The 18,022-nt window shown below is 36.2% G+C and overlaps 2 protein-coding genes across 2 annotated transcripts in view; one reads left to right on the forward strand and one right to left on the reverse strand.

Moving 5' to 3' along the window:
* hspb6 (heat shock protein, alpha-crystallin-related, b6) overlaps nt 1-18,022 on the reverse strand; it is a 177,471-nt gene that overhangs the window by 46,083 nt on the left and 113,366 nt on the right. The window lies entirely within an intron of this gene.
* The window catches only part of kmt2bb (lysine (K)-specific methyltransferase 2Bb), a 65,773-nt gene that overhangs the window by 29,572 nt on the left and 18,179 nt on the right, over nt 1-18,022 (forward strand). Inside the window, exons 14-23 of the mRNA XM_067450261.1 lie at nt 1,228-1,320; nt 2,256-2,373; nt 7,776-7,889; nt 8,616-8,821; nt 12,614-12,715; nt 13,115-13,225; nt 15,144-15,220; nt 15,330-15,550; nt 15,656-15,759; nt 16,172-16,309. Coding sequence (XP_067306362.1) covers nt 1,228-1,320; nt 2,256-2,373; nt 7,776-7,889; nt 8,616-8,821; nt 12,614-12,715; nt 13,115-13,225; nt 15,144-15,220; nt 15,330-15,550; nt 15,656-15,759; nt 16,172-16,309 — 1,284 coding nt within the window. The remainder of the gene's footprint in view (nt 1-1,227; nt 1,321-2,255; nt 2,374-7,775; nt 7,890-8,615; nt 8,822-12,613; nt 12,716-13,114; nt 13,226-15,143; nt 15,221-15,329; nt 15,551-15,655; nt 15,760-16,171; nt 16,310-18,022) is intronic.

Here is an 18,022-nt window from a genome sequence, read left to right on the forward strand (position 1 = left end):
ATATAAACATTCGCGCAACTCAGTTGCTGATCCGGAAAAGCAAATTCCATCCACTGTTGCCTTAACGCGGGGTTTTTGGGGAATCTGTGCAGGACTGTCTTGGTCTGGCAACCAAAAACGCACTTTTTGATGTCATTGTTAATTGTGCACATCACCTGTGCAGCAGCCTACGAGCCAGCGCTTTGATGGGCATAGCCTGTTGCTTTCGCTCTCTCCCTCTCTCTCTCTCACGCTCTTCCGGTGGAATTGTCCGTACGGCCCATACAAGGAAATTCCGCCCCCATTAACGTCAAAGTGGACGCATGATCGCAAAAAACTTATGACTAACCGGAAGTAGTATTTTTGACAAAGAAATACTCCCATCAAACGTCCACCTTAACTTTTGAAACTTTGTCTATGTTTAGTATGGGATTCCATGTCTTTAACAGTGTAAAAAGATCAGTATTCATGAAACAGCATTTCACCCCCCTTTAACTTTCATAGGAATTAATTTGAAAAGTTGAAACACTCACTTTGCTCCACAGATCTGTTCACATGAATGCCCGAGCTGAGCGGCCGTGCGGAGTTACATTCTGTGAGTGCGATCACCCCTATGGGCCAGTTGAAAACATGTGAAAATAGCTCCCTCTACTGGCTGTAATCTTTAGCCTCTGGCCAAAAAATACTCGGATGACGCAAAATGGCGATATTTGAGTCATTGGAGGATTTTTTCAAAAAATACAATATATAAAGCTCTCGTCTAAGGGAGGTATGAGTGGGGGAAACACAATCATTCGAATATACTCCAGGGTTTCTACTAATTCAAAGCCATATGCCAAATCGCTGAAGTAACCCTTTAATTGTGCAGCTATCTCTCCTGGTTTCAGTGTCAAACGATCACACAGATCATTCTAATTTGCTGATTTGCCACTCGAGAAACATTCTAATTGCTTGTTTTAAACCATTAACAATAGAAAAACATTGTTTAAACTATGATTTCTATTTCAGGATTCTTTGAATCGAAAGTTAAAAAGAACAGCATTGATTTGAAAAATAACTTTTATAACCATACACATTTATTAATGTTACTTTTGGGCAATTAATGCTTTCCTGAATAAGAGTAATTATTTATTTTCAGGGACAAAATCAACATTTGGAACAATTGTGTACATGCGTTTCTGTCTTGTAATAACAAGAGGGAAACCGATGGTATTTAACCGCTGCTGTCACTGGTCAATTTTTTTGCAGCCTCTGCTGGAGTGTGAACGGTGTCAAAATTGTTATCATCCTGCCTGTCTGGGTCCCAACTACCCCAAACCCAACAAACGTAAGAAGCCTTGGGTAAGTTGTCCACAGAGGGACTTTCCTCCACATGCCAGACTTACAAGGAAGTTCAAGCTTATTTTGTGGTCTTCGTTTTCTTGACATTGCTTTTTCTTTAGAATATGTAATTGAGGCGCAATTTTTATTTTGCAGCATAGCACTTCAGTTAGTATCAGGTGAAACATCAAATACAAGACATTGAAGTAGAAATTTGTATTGTGCAATTCAGTTCACCCACAACATTCATTTCTCTGATCTTTTACTCACCTTCATGCCGTACCAAACCCTGTTTTTCTGACAGAGAAATTTTAAACAAATGTTCTCAGTGGCCAGCACTTCAAAATGCATCATGTACACTATGTATTTTTTATGTATACGTTTTTAGCTTATTAATGTAAAATATTTATAATGATGCATATATAGTCAAACCAAAATGTATTCAGGCTTCAACATTTTCTCACAGTTTATTTGCTATAGTTTAGAGAATGGTAATAAAATATGACAATGACAGCTGTCAGCTGTTCAATTTAAGTACACAATTAGATAATACCAGTTTAGGTCAACCAATGACCAAGCAATGCTTCATTTTGTTCAGTTTGTGGTGTAAAATTGGCTCTAGCAATTAAAGAAAAAATACTTCAGCAAAACATAGTCAGGTCAAAGTGTCTGAATAATTTTGGGAATCAATTTTACTGGTAGTGTCACTGCATGGAGTTCTTGAGTATAATATGTCACAGTTGACTTGATTTTGCTGTCCTCACTTGCATACATGAACTGTAGTGTCCTGCACCCACTTGTAAAAAAAATATATATTTGGTGTCTGAATGATTTTTGGTTTGACGGTATGTTATAATGAAACATTTTTGGTCAAACCGTCCTATTAGAGTTTCAGAATGATGTTCGAGTTTATGCAGGAAATGCTGATTGTGTGACACTGTTTTTGCTTTTTTTAGGTGTGTATGACGTGCATCCGGTGCAAGAGTTGTGGTGTGACTCCAGGAAAGAGCTGGGACACAGAGTGGAATCATGACAAGGGTCTGTGTCCTGACTGCACTAGGCTGTTTGATCAAGGTGAGAATTAGAGGGACTTTTTTATAGGCCTATTATTAATTGTTGATGAACAAAAATGCTTTTTCGGTGTTAGATATTTACAATGCTGTACAAGCTACACTTTGAGGATGTAAAAGTGTAATGTAAAAAATGTTAAAGTTTTTTGAGGATGTAAAAGAGGATGTAATCTGACTTCATGCAGCCAGATTAGCTCTTTAAGTATTCTTGGAATGACGTTATGATTTCATTTGGCTTACATTCTGCTGACTCTTGCAGGGGGGGGGTGTTAAGTTTCCTGAATTTTGTTTAGTCATTTGTATGTTGAAATTTTATAATGTGACAGGCTTTGTGTCAGCTTTTTTTCCAAACGGTGACATTAAAAGTTTTTGTAATGTGCATAAGATGTGAAATAGATTTCAATTCTCTATATGTGACCATGGACCACAAAACCAGTCATAAGTCACACGGGTATATTTGAAGCAATAGCCAACAATACATTGTATTGGACAAAGTGATACATTTTTTTATGCCAAAAATGAATAGGATATTAAATAAAAATCATGTTCCATTAAGATATTTAGTACATTTCCTACCATAAATATATTAGAAATGTATAAGTAGTAGTAGTAGATATTAGGGCTGCAACGATTCATCGAGTAACTCGAGTTAATCGAATCAAAAAAATCCTCGAGGCAAAATCATCTGCCTCGACGCTTCGCTTAGTCCATTTAACTACACACAGATATTGGAGAAAGACATTTTTTGTGTAAGGACTCGGAGTATGAGCGGATTGCGGTTATATCCGCGGTTCAGGTGCGTAAACATCCCAAACATTGCAGGTGGATGAGAGAAATCGTTAATATGTTGATTTTAATAAAGACGCGGAACTCTCATATCACGCTAAAACACAATGAATGCGTGTCGTTCTTTAACTTTCGTTTTCAGCTCATGTCGAGATCAAAGACCGCAATGCGAGAGAGAGAGAGCGAGCGGGCGGGCATCAGCACTGGTAATATCATTTATTATCGCTGTTTTTAAATGAAGAAAACTGTGTGTTGAGCTTCAGGATGCGACGCTGAACATTTAAGTTTCATTTGCGGCAGTTCACGCGTCAGCTGAGGAGATACGAGCAACTCCAAACACATGAACTCGATGGAGTTTGCAGCTTTGCACATGCAGGGTATCCGCGGGGTCTTGAAAAGTCTTAAAAGGTGATAAATCAATTTTGGGAAAATTAAGACCCTTATAAAGTATTAAAAAGTCTTATCACGGCTTTATAAAGTCTTAAATTTTGAAAGTATTTTGTTCAAGCTTTGTCAAAAGAGTTTGACTCCAAAAAGTATTTATGAATATATTTATTTTCATCCCCATAAGTATTAAAAAACAACCGGGTACTCAGTCTGAGATCTGCTCGGAGCGCGCGCGCCAGGGATGGAAATTAGCGCCGCCACGCCACCAGCCAAATGCGGCTGATTTTGAGTTGTGGCGGGTAAACTCGCTTCACCTACCGAGCTGTTTCACCTCTTTGTAAACTTTGTTCAATGCATGCGAGTGCTGCTGTATGTGCGCATATGACCAGTCGTTTTCTCCGTCATCACTCGCGTGCGCTGTGAGACTCGCGCGCTCTGAGAGAAGATCTGACGCTGTGCATCATCCGAGAGCGCGCGCGAGTCTCACAGCGCGCAAATATTGAGTTCTCTTTCAAGTCTTGCGCTTAAATGGACAAACTCACACAAGAAGTATGTCAACATGTCCATCTTGATGAGTATCCTAGCAGACATCGTCTGAATATGCCTTAAGTGAACTGTATAGTGTGCACAGTCGAGAAAGACGAGCATATCCCTGCCTCAGGTCTTAAAGGCGCAGTAGCCTTTACTGCTGCCTGAGGGATGTCCTTATATTTAGTTTGGCATTAAACAATGCTCTTGATTAAATAGTTTTTGTAAGTTTAATAAGGATTAATCTTTCATTTAAACAGTTAAATATGCAGTTATTTTACATTTGATTACTTTATTCAATTGCTGTACCTTTCTGCAGGCCAGTAGGCCTGTACATTATTATTTAATGAACACATGAGTGAGGTCAAGTTAAACATTCTAGTCTGAATTTTATTTTTCGGTTTTCGGCTTTGGTTTCTTCTTTTTTTGTTTCGGTCAAGAATTTTGATTTCGGTGCATCCCTACTGACAATGTTCTGCTCAGTATGTTGTCAACACGCTTCAAAGATGCCAGAATGAATTTCATTCTTGGGACTAAAAACCATAAAACTGGAAGCCATAAAAGACCACAAATCATCGTGAAAATATCAGGAATTCATTGAGACTTGAGATTAAATAAACTGCCCTAGTATTGTAGAGCTTGTAGTATTAATTTGTTAAAAACAAAAAAGTGGCTGGTAAAAACATTGAGTGGTAGACTTTGAAAAAAGTGAATTTCCATCCCTGGCGAGCGCCGTCTACAGGTGACGTCATGTATTTTGCGGAATGCGCAGTTAGGTGATGTGTCGCCCTCCATATGTTGTAAAACAGATATGCAATAGAAACGATACAAAATTGGCCTACGATAGAGATTTTAAGTCTACATTCGACTGCAACTGTTTATTAAAGGTTTGTTGCCGATTAGATTTTGAAGTGCGATGAGGTCTTAAAATATTTTGAGAAGGTCTTAAAAAAGTCTTAAAAAGGTATTGAAATTAACTTCAGGATTCCTGCATATACCCTGACATGGATCACCGTCATTGTGATGTGTGTGAAATCTTTAATGAGACTTTATATATCCTACTTGATAATATCTTCGAAATGCACCATTAGATGTTCTCAATACTAGGCGCAACAAATATCAGAACAAGCTGTAACGCGCGCGCGCGCGTGCGTGCGTGTGTGTGTGTGTGTGTGTGTGTGTGTGTGTGTGTGTGTGTGTGATTAGCAGCGCTCGTGCTTTCAGAGCTCAGAGCTGCGTGCTTTCATTGATTTGTGTAATTTAAATATCACACTTTAATCATATTTATAGCTACTAACTTAAAGCAAGCTGTGTTACAATGATGAATGATTAGCTCAAAAGATCAGCATGTGTGATGTACTTTATCTGAATTAAACATATCTCGCGTTTGATCACGTTCTAGCGGTTATTCCCCCGTGTGATGTATAGGTTGTCGACCCTGGTTTATGTAAATGTAATTTTGCCAAAATAAATTTTTTTGTTTTGTTTAGCAACCTACTTCAGTGTAGCTAATATGTGACGATAGCATTGCGCATAACACGGAGGATTTGAAGTTGTGACGATAGGGTGCGGGTGGATGGTTTGCTTCTAACAGCTGATTCGGTGACGGTAGAGCTGATCCGCACAGCTCTTGTTCCAAGTTAACCTGTCCAATATGTTTTGCTCCAGTAAAGGAGTAAATAAGACAGTAAATGCTTATGTCATGCCTGAGCTGAAGCTGATACATGAAAGTTAAGTTGCACAACATAAACACAATGTTTAGTTATTTATAGAATATTTATAGAATATTAGAATATTTATATTATATAGAATTTATAGAATATTTATATTATTTATATTGGCATTATTGTTATTTATATTACTACTATTTAGATTTATTGGTTGTAGGTTTAGTTTTAGATTGAACTATGTTTGCCTTTTTAAAGTAATTTGAAATAGATTTTTATTTAATATAATATGGCAATTGTATGCATTAAAATTGTTTAGTTTCACAGTTATTAATGTATGCAATTTCAGCAATGAAACTTAATTTTTCTAAAAAGAAGACAAATTAGATGTTAATTTTAAGATTCCCGTCTTATTGTCTCTTATTGCTCTTTAATAAAGAAAAAGTAATTATTATCCGATTAATCGATTAATCGATCGATTAAGTGGTAGATTAATCGATTACAAAAAGAATCGATAGCTGCAGCCCTAGTAGATATGCAACAATACAGTTAGTCCACGGTTCAATACATACTTCGGTTTTTAACCACGGTTTTTCAGTTCCTTTTTTTTTTCCTATTCTATTCTCCAAGTGGCAGCTCAGAGATATACAGTAGCATTTTAGTATGAAATTAAATGAATAAATGTAGGCTTAAATTAAAACTACATAGTCTTCAATATACAACATTTATTAAAAGCTACTGTATTAAAGGTCTTTTTTTTTTTTATTAACATCATTTTAGAGGTGAACTGTCCGTTAAGGACAAGCAGTTCACTAGGCTGCTGCTGTTAATTGAAGACCTGCTTACATCTCATATATACGCACACGATTTTACTTTCACTTTAAACATAACCGACTGTGTTTATATGTTAACCTTGTGTGTATTTGACAGTATTAGTGCAGTAAGACTGATCAGTAATCACGTGTGTTTGACAGACGTTTAGTGCGCGCGCTCAAAACAGTCTGTGCATTGAACAGACCGTGCCTTGCCGGTTAAACGTTTGATTTGCGTGCACGCAAATCAAATGTTTAACTGGCAAGGCTTTAAAACGTGGCTAACACCCCCTAACTTTAGTGCATATGATTGGATATTTTCTCAAATCAGCGTGTAGACTCACAGGCGCACTCAGAAAGAGCCGAAATAAACTGAGAGGAATATTTCAAATGGAGGGAAATGGAAATAATTAATTAAATGCAAAACCGGAAAAAACGCAATTCACCAGCGCGTATTGAACGGTTCAATATTATATTGAGTATTGTGACATCCCTAATTAGTAGTAATATGCATTGCTAAGAAATTCATTTGGACAACTTTAAAGGCGATTTTCTCAATGCTTAGGTTTGGTTGCACCCTCAGATTCCAGATTTTCCAATAGTTTTATCTCTGCCAAATATTGTCATATCATAAAAACCCATATATCAATTGAAAAAATGTAAAATATAAAATAAGAAAATAAATATAAAATAAGTACCCTCATGACCAATGTTCCCTCTAATTTATTTTCTCGCTGAGAAAAATGTGGACATGCTGAGTGGACATTTTGGTTACCTGAGCAAAAACATTCTTTATACCAGACCTGTATAGCGTTCGTAAACACACACAAAAAGGGGTTTCATCATGCAGTTATAACTTTTAACTAATGTGCAATCTCTTTCTATTTAACCCTTGATGTAACTTAGTTATATATGTAACTTAGTTTTGTGCTCCAGGGTCACATTTGCGTTTTCTGGCCTCATGCAAGCTTCAGATGTTTGTGAACAAATAACGCTGTTGTAACGAATTGAGTTCCATTTCGCATCTTGTGCTTGAACATTTAAATGGGCAAAGATTAAACTTTTGTGACGATGCAGCACTGTCCGGAGTGTCGTTCACATTTATGTTCTCGCAACATAGCATCGATAGGATTCATTAAAATGTTACTGGCCATCTAGTGATTGATCAGTGAAAAACACCTGGTGTGACACACAACCACACAAAGTAAATTTTTCTGTGTGTGTAGGAAACTACTGCACCATGTGCTTCAAATGTTATGAAGATAATGACTACGATAGCCAGATGATGCAATGCTCCACGTGTAACCACTGGGTCCATGCTAAATGTGAAGGTCTGACAGGTGAGTGACATCTTCAGATCTTACCTTCTGCTAAAGGCTGGGTTGAGTGGGATGGTCAGATGGACTATTTCATTTTTTTATTAATATTATTTCATGTAATCTAATTTGTCTTTTTTTTTTATCCATCAAATGTATTAATGCATTTTGACTTCTCTAAATATATCATGATTTCTTGACACTTAATTTACATATGTACAAAACTGAAAGCTTCAGATACCATTGGTTTGTAAATAAATATGTTGTAATTATTTGTTGTGCATTACAGGGTTATTAATTTGTGGCTGGTGTATGAAAGCATTCCTTTGTATCTAGAGAAAATCATAAAATGTGGCTTTGCAAAAAACTTTTCGCGCAACATTAAAATTACCATCTTTTTTCTTTTTTTTCTTCCACCATTTCAATTATTGCCACAGGCTAAAAATTTGCAAGCCTCTTGTTTCTCAATACTTGTGGGGAAAATACATTGGAAATTTTGCATTTTTCATGCCACTCTATGCTGACTTTTGCATGATTTCCCCAAACCTAATGTTTAGTAATCATTCCCCTGTAATTTAGTTTTTATTGAACTAAGCATTCCCTATGGGAAGTGTATTTTTATTTTATTTTTGTCAAAGATCACTGTCAAAGAAGTAATTGAGAAATGTGAAAATTTTCCAAGCTGAATCAGCAATAGGAAATTTACTGCTTGCCTCTGTGGCTGACTCCCAAATTTGTGTTTGCTCACAGATGACTTGTATGAAATCTTGTCGAGTCTGCCTGAGAGTGTGGTGTATTCCTGTGAGCCGTGCTTACGAGATCAGCCCAATGGAGAGGACGTTAATGGAGCGGGGTGGAGGGAACTGCTCGACCAGGAGCTGAGGACTGGCCTAGAGAGGGTGCTGGCTTGTCTGCTGAGCTCCACCCTCACTAATCACCTGGTCACCTGCAAGCAGGTGGGCTTCCCATCTCTCATAAACCTAGTATGCTATCCTTTTAAAGCGGCGGCAACCGGATACTGTCGATTATTCCAAAAGCAAATAGGACCGCATAAACAGTTTCAAAATATTTATTTTGACAAACATGTTCCTTCCCAAGCTCAGGGTTCACATGGTCCACTCCTAAAAGTCATTGGAATTAATAAAGTCTTAAGTGAAATAAATAATTTCCAGTGTTTCCCATATATGACATAGACTCTAACAGCCCACACGGTCTAATCTGTCCTGTTACATTTTCTAAAAATGTATATAGTGCTTTATACAATACATATTGTTTCAAAGCAGCTTTACAGCGATAAACTGGGAAATAACAGAATAACATTCTGCTGTAATTGAGAAATGTGAAAATTTTCCAAGCTGAATCAGCAATAGGAAATCGACTGCTTGCCATCTGTGGCTGACTCGTAAATTTGTGTTTGCTCACAGATGACTGGTATGAAATAAACAATTTCAAAATAGCTTTCAAAAACTCTATTATAATAAAAATGGTTTTGTCATCTGTAAATCAAACTAAAATCAAAAGTGTGATGTGGATTTAATTCTCTTATTAAAAAGGATTCAATTCAGTTAAAGCTGTTGTCCGTAACTTTTTTTGTGTTCAAGATTTACAAAAATTATATAATGAGAATGTACATGAATACATTTTCCAAACCGTGATTTTGTCTTTCCCTGAATCATTATGGTGCACTTATAATAAGTGTTTATATTGGGGCTATTTCAGACGTGTCTGGTAGGAACCGCTGCGGATGAGGAGAACAGTCCCTGCAGGACTCGCCATTGACATAAACAGAGAGAAGTAGATACGGCTGCATTGTTCTTCCGCAAGGCGGATTCAGTTCTGTTTATTGACTGCTAGAGCGCAAAAAGTTATGGACTGCAGCTTTAAGTATATAGTTGGCTGGATAAAAAAATCTTGATTCTCATTTTTATAAACCAATATCATTTCCTAAATCTCAAGAATCGATTAGTCGTCTAACACCCATGTATAGTTTACTGCAATATATATAGTAGTATGTATATAGTTTTATTTGCCATGTGTATCTGATATACATCAACAATAATCAATATTGAATCTAATTGAAAGCTTGTGAATGGAAATCGAATCAAATCTTGAAATTTGTCTCAGTACACAGCCCTAGCCTTTATAGTCTGTTTTGCTCGTGCGTTCAGCATGTGATCCAATGTTTCCCGTGGCTCAGTTCACAGTGTGCAGAGATCAGAGATGTTTGGCAATAGGAATTAATCACTTGATATATTTTTTTTTCCACATCACTTGATATATATTTTTTACTTTGCAACTTTTTCTTTGACCGATCATTAAAGCATTCCACAAAATTTGTTGTGAGATGAGCAGAAAAGAAACTCCAGTTTTAATTAAAGCTTGAGGATTTATCTTGCAAGTTTGGATAAAAACGACAGTATTGTAATTTGCAGCTGTATTACAATAGCAATATATTATTTGTCTTAGGAATAATAATAGATTTATTATATATTTAAATTGCTTTACTTCCTAAAACATCCATGTGAATGTAAAATAGTCTGAGACACAATATCATCAGCTAAAAAGAGGTGTAAATCCACTTAAAGGGTTACTTCAGCGATTAGCATTACGATTTGTATCAGGAGAAACACGGTAGTATATTCGAATGATCAAACTTTCCCACCTCGTATCCCTCAGAGACAAGAGAATTGTGCATTTTATTTCTGGAAAGAATCCTCAGATGACGCAAATATAGTCACAGAATATAAACGCGCTGTGAATGTATGCTGCGCTTATTATTTTACATTATTATATGCAGTGATGCCAGTAACGCGTTACATAGTAACGCGTTACTCTAATCTGACTACTTTTTTCCAGTAGTGAGTAATCTAACGCGTTACTATTTCCAAACCAGTAATCAGATTAAAGTTACTTATCCAAGTCACTGTGAGTTACTATTTTAGTCATTTTCCTTAGTAAAAACCGACAGCTTATCAAAATTCTCAGCCCGAGTCCGGCTGGAGCCCGTGTTTTTTATTTTTTTTATTTTTTTACATTGTTGCAGCCGTAAAATAATTCAGTTTTTGTTTTTAATGTCAATGTAGTTATTTTTCGTTTCGTTTCTTTATAAACCTAATTAAGAAAAATGTTCAGAGCAATTTTTTGTTTGTTAAATTAAAGTTTATATAGGCAAGACAATTCAAGAGTTGGATTGAGAGACTATAGGCTATTAAACATGCGGTTAACTCACTGGGTCGTCACATAAAAAAATTAAAACTTTAATTTAACAAACAAAAAATTGCTCTAAACATTTTTTGAAATGATCTAAATAAAGAAACGAAACGAAATATAACTACTTTGACATCAAAAACAAAGTAGGCTAGTTATTATACCACCACAAAGGCATTTTTGACGAGCTGAGGCAGGCTGATAGATTAGCCTACTGCTCGCAACGGCGCTCAAAAAAAAAACGAAACGGGCTACACAATCTAAAAAAAAAAAGAAAAGAAAGTACATGCAGGTTGTCTTATAGCCTACCTTACACTTCAGCAAAATTAATATAAATCCGATCTTCAATTCCCGCAGTATATGCTCATTTAACGGAGTTCACATCAAAGCAAAAGATTCTAGCATTTTATTCTGCAGCCCATTTCAAATTCAAAGATCGCAATATGAGAGAGAGCGACCTAAGCACTGGTAAGATCATTAGTCTCATTAATTTATATTGAAGATGATTGTGTTTTGTGTGACTTATTTTAAAGTTTCATTTACGGCCATATGCGTTGGCTTGCTTTACTCATCTGCAGCGATGTTGCAGTAGCACCGTTATCTATCTGACTACACCATAACACGCTCTCACACATTTATTTTTTAATTATTTGCCAGGAGTAAAATTTACACATGTGGTTTAAACAACCAGATATATTTACATTTGTCCGGTTTAGTTTGAAATGCTTTCATGCACCTTCTGAATTGGTTTGTTTGAGTGATCGGAATTAAATACGTCTCGAAAGACTCTCGGAAGGCATTAGGCCTACTCCTGGTCATTTCGCAATCAGATAGATAAGCCTACCTGGTCAGAGAAAACGAATGAAGGAACCAGTTGTAAAAAGGCCATAACTCTAGCAGCTGCACTGAAGAGACGGACTCTTTAACCCTGCGCGAGCCATATCTATCATGGTCTCATGTTGTTTCCAACAGCACATCTCATTGTTCATTTTAATTATTAAAATAAATATAAAACGAAGGAGAAGCCTAAAAAAATGGGTGTAAAAAAGTCGGGACCGTCAGGCTCGGGCATAAATGCAATAAAGTGTGTTGCCAAAAACAGTTGTCATTTCTATTTTGAGGCGGCAGGGGTGTTGTCGGCAACTGCTGAATGTAACTTATAAAGTAACTTGTAATCTAACTTAGTTACTTTTAAAATCAAGTAATCTGTAAAGTAACTAAGTTACTTTTTAAAGGAGTAATCAGTAATCAGTAATCAGATTACTTTTTCAAAGTAACTGTGGCAACACTGATTATATGTTATATTACTTATTATATTACATTAGTGAGTTGGTTCTGATAGATTTGAACTCCAGTTCATCGGATTGATGTTTTTCATTAGCATTTAACATCCCAATCCTGCCTTGTGAAGCTCTGTTAAAAGGAAATGTCAGTATGTTATGTTTTGAACAAACATTTGAAAATGTATGTTTAAACAGTTTACTCGAAGTGAGTACATTTACAGGAAACATGTAATCATTTGTTTTTTTCTTCTTTTGCAGTGTGCTACACTGGGTTCGCCGATCACTGGAGTTGAAGATTTGCGTGTTTGTGACTTGCATGCTATTGGAAAGAAGTTTGATGAAGGCCTGTACACATCCTTGGTCAGTTTCTCTGCTTTTCATCTCACTTGAAAACGTACTTGTTTTAGGTCTGAGAATAACAAGATGAAAACTTCCCTTTGCTCTTTGAGACGAACACAAATTTTAAAGATTTCTAAACAAATGCATTTCTAAAAAAACAGTCCTTGGTTCAGTTTAGCTGTGTCGCTTCACCATGCTTTCCAAGTGTGTGGTGATCCCATATTGTTCATAAACTAGGGCTGTATGTGCGACTGTGAGCAATTTTTGTAATTGTTAATAAATAAATGCACATTAATTGATCTTGCTAACTGCTAGTATATCTGTTGGCACACATTAGCAAGTCAACTTCAAACTGGATCCTCAAATTACCAGGGCCAAAAAAATAATAATTGAATTTGTGTTTTTGTTTTTGTTAATCAGAAATCCTTCCACGAGGATGTGGTGAAGGTAATTCGCAGTCACTTGGAGGAAGAGGAAATTTTACCAGAGGACCAAAGACCCACTGCCCTCGCCCGCTCATACTATCTCACGGTCAGAGTCTGGAGTGTTTATTTTTGTGTGACTCCAAAGTCATTTTTACCCGACCAGTCAGAGTAGCTTAGCTCATTTGGCGGAAAAAAAAATTACTTGATGCACTGCTTAAATATATACATTTATTTATAGTCATGACAGGATATGACTGTTAGTTTTATCTTCTTTTCCTCTTTTGTCTGTTAGTCTTTCTACATTTTAACATGTAACAATTGTTAAAAAAATATTAAAAACAATTAAAATAAATATTTAGTACCGATTCACATTAAATCCATCTGTGCCAAATTTCGGAACCGGAGAGTGATATAGACTAGTGCCTGTGAATATTAAACCGCAAAATGATTAATAAATAGGAATAATGCATGCCTCTGTGAATGAATGGCGCAGACGCGGTTTAATTTACCTCACAATTTTATTCACACGCAGTCGCGCGTTTCCATATCTGCCGTCTCCTGAGGACATCTCACGTCTTTTTATTTGAGAAAAACTACCGTCATATCATAATAAAACCCGTCAAAATAAACTTGAACTTTGATTCAACTTGACAGATATATTACTGCTGTACAGTAGAATTTAGATATGACTCGACGTAATACTAACACTAATGTTATAATAACAAATTATCAAAACTTTATTTTTTAACTAATAAATCACAATTTTTCTTCCATGTTTTAATTTGAACAGTATTAAGCTCAGTTGTGCAGCACTTTGTTTGAGATTTTTTTTCTGTTTGTTTAATTAAATTAAAAGATTAAAAAAAAAATGTCTACATTTGATTACCAAAAAATACACAACGCAGAATTTGTGGGAAATCTTTTTATAGAAATGAAATTTAAAAATATTAATAATAATGATGTATATTAAAATGGTTGTTTTTATAAATTTAATTAAGTAGCTAGTAGTCTGCTATTTCCAGGTAAATATTACAGTAAACAAACATCACAGACAATGAGTGTGTTCACATGCACATCTGTAAACTGATAACTCGCAAATATCAGCTTATCAGCTGAAATAACCAGTTTTTCCTGTTTACTTGCACACCAGAAACCTGACAACGCAAGTAAACTTCCTTGTAGTGATTTCCTTGTAGTGACATCAAAAATATTAATTTCCATACCTGAAATTATAGTATTCCAAATGTTACGTCAGTTGTGCTGTTTAATAAAGCTTGCAACGTGTCAGCAGGAACTTTACGGCTCACATTATTCTCTCATGCAGTTACAGATGCAGCGTTTTGTCTGAACCTCATCTACAGCATGAGATGAGAACACATCTTTACATTTTTCTGGGTCTTAAAAGAGTCTGCGTTTGTGATATATTTCCTTCTTTTTGTCATGCAAAACACTCGCTCTGTCCGGATGCGTTTATATCTCCTCTAAGTATGCTTTTTTGTCACCTATCACACGTGCGCACTTCAATAAGCCGACAGAAAGCAGGTAAATGTGTTTACTTGCAACATGAAATCAGGGTAATGGGCAAATAAGTACCTGTGACGATCGGTTTTTGCTTACGCTGTTTATGACCTTTCCCTGATTAAAGAAAACCGCTTTACCCCACGTGTTATCAGTTTACTAAACATAATCGGCATAAGACTGTGCATGTAATCGCACTCAGTGGCAGACAGCGACCAAGGCAGCTCTGGCACAATGTCAATAGAAGCACTTCTTTAAATGAGTTACTTTTTTTCTACAGTTATTGAGGTAATCATACCTAAAATACCAAAAAAAGGTACTGTTGGGTACCGGTACTGAATTTCTGGTACCGTTTAAAATGTGAATGGTACCCAACCCTACTTTTGGCAGTCTGTCATGAAAAGTAAATATCAGCCTGGAAATACTCATAAGATAGTTTTTTGTTGTGATTCTTCAACTTGGCTTTATATTTGTATGCATTTCTATAATAATTCAATCCTTTTCAGCTCCTAGAGGAAGTTTATGGTTGGTTCAACAGTCAGGACCCGAAAGTATGGGATCCACGCTCTAAACATCTGCCTGCGTACGTGTCAAGTTCTTTCCAGTTTGGTTCTTTCCAGAAACGTTATGGTAAATTTTGATGAATCACTCATGCTTTCTTTTCCATTCTTGCACTGTCAATTGTGCTGCAGTGGGATGCTTTCACATGCAGTGATGCCACCGAACTATGAACATGTTTATGCTCAATGGCGTGAGAAAGATGGCTGTAGCAAGGCTTTGGACGGCACCGCAAAGATAACTGGAAGACACGTGGATGTTAAAACGGGAGAAGAGGAGGATCTGTCCACACCTTTAGCTCATAACCCTAAAGGTCACTTTATGGACATAAGGGCATTACGAATGAATATGAAAGGTAAATAAACTCAAGTATAAAATGAAAATTGTAACTCTTGTTTCTGAACGTATGGAAAGCTGTGCTAAAATCATCCTAACTTGAGTTTGTGATGCTTTCTCCCAGGGAAAAAGGGTCGACCATCTAAAACCGAGCTGGACACAGGCTGGTCCAAAGACGACGAGAGACAATGTGCTCTGTGCCAAAAATATGGTGATGCAAAGGCCAGCGTAAGTACTTTTAGAGACAGTAACTCAGTATTCTACCTCCTATTAGCGTGTTACTGAAATGTCCTAATATGGATTTTAGGGACGGTACGATGGTAATACTATGCTTTTTAAGAGACACCATTGGAATATTACAGTGTTCTTTGTAGGACCATGATGTACCATTTAATTACTATGGTATATGATTATAGCAATCATTTTAGCTGTTAATACGGTATGCATTAATGGCCTAAATGTAAATATCATAGCATTGCAATCTGATAATGTCGCAGTATTTTTTTGTACAGGTGCTTTCACAATTAATGCCTTGTCGTACGATTACAGCATACAATTCTTACTCTGCTTTGTGAAAGTTATTATTAGTGTCAGCAAAATCCAAATTGCAACCTTTTGTATTATGCATTGTTCTTCCCAGGATGCAGGGAGGTTGCTCTATCTTGGGCAAAATGAATGGGCTCATGTGAACTGTACCATGTGGTCTGCAGAGGTGTTCGAGGAGGATAATGGCTCACTTCTGCATGTTCACAGTGCTGTAGCACGAGGTCGTCAAATGGTACGTTATTAATCTCGTAATTCTGGTTCATAGGTTCTAGTAATGGGTGATGTAAACGATACAAAATTGGCCTACGATAGAGATTTCAATTATATTGAACAGTATAATTAAAATAATGCATGTCTGATGTAATCTAGCCACGAAATTTAGAGCCACAAGCTGCAACTGATTGCAGTGCATCATCGTATTCGTCATCTTGAGTAAACATAGCTGAAAGCAAAATGGTGGAGCTGTGGGGAAAAAAGACCGTTGCAACATCCATTTGGACTTGGTTCAGATAAGGCATCTGACTCGCAGATGTGCGGGCTACATACACACACTCAAACGCTCGCTCGCTCCCCATCTCTATGAGGACACGAACGCATAAACCATCACTTTGTGAGAATTTACCGTTTCATTTGAGATCTGATATCAAGAACACACTCAAAGGTCTTCACGGCAACCCGTCATAATAAAAGTTTGTTCGAACGTGGGAATATGTTAGGTATATATTTATATTTCTCAAAAAAAGAAATAACATAATTGTAACCACACTTATTTTTGCACCGCGGAACGTTTTTCAATGAATGAGTTTCGATGGACCAATTATACTGGAAAACCAACTAGCGCTCACGAGTCACGACAACAACAAACCATGAGTGAACATGAACGAAGAAGCTGATGAGACTGCTTTGTTTGGCCCCGTGGATGGGAAATTTTGTTTTAAAAAAACGAAAGGATGGAAGTGTCGACAAGAGCATGGTTGTGTGCAAGCTATACAACAAGGAATTAGCGTATCACCGCAGCACGTCGAGCCTCAAATATCACAAAAATGCTTTTGCTAAACTTAATGGCAAACATTGCACTGGTCTGCTGGACTGAAATAAATAAACAATATTTTGTTGATTAAGCTTATGTATTCAGTCATTATTCAATGGTATACTAAAAATCCATGTGAAAAATTACTTCTCACTGTTCTCAGGTCAAATATTTATATGCAATTAAAATGCGATTCATTTCAATTAATTAATTACAAAGCCTCTAATTAAGAGATTAAGAGATTCATTTTTTTTTATCGAGTCCCTGCCCTAGTTTTAATATATTTTCAGAATATATTAGGCTACTAGATTTAACTTTGTTAATAATAATTTGTCTCTTCTAATAATAATAATTATGCCTAGGTGGTTGATATTTTTCACTTGATCTTTTTATAAACCATGTTTACTTTTAAAAAGTAAACAGCCTTTGAATGTTTATGTATTATTTACTAATAATGGTTATCATCTTAAATAATACACGTATTTAAAAAAAAAAAAGAGTGGTACGAGTAGCCTACCGTGACCCGTGAAGTTGTGCTTGTTCAAATTTTCAGGCTAAGTCAACGTATTAGGGTAGGGTTATGGGTAGGGGAAGTGTCAAACGTGTAATTACAAATGAAACTACAAAAATGTATTACAGATGTAATTACATGCAGATATTTTAAAAAATGTAAGTACAATGTAAAAACATGTATGTACACAATAAGTGCATTGTATCAAATTATTAATTAAAATGTAAGTACATAGTAGTTAAGGTCACCTAATATGAAGTGGGTCCCAACATTTTTCCCTATTACTGAAAGTATTGTCAGTACAGTGTCTGTTCCTTAAAGGGGTACTTCAGCGCTGGGAAGATGAATCTGTATTTAAACTGGGTCATTAATGTAGTAGAAATGTGAAATTATTTTTTAATTTG

The sequence above is a fragment of the Pseudorasbora parva genome, chromosome 8 (genome assembly GCF_024679245.1).
Source record: "Pseudorasbora parva isolate DD20220531a chromosome 8, ASM2467924v1, whole genome shotgun sequence".
Taxonomy (NCBI): Eukaryota; Metazoa; Chordata; class Actinopteri; order Cypriniformes; family Gobionidae; genus Pseudorasbora; species Pseudorasbora parva.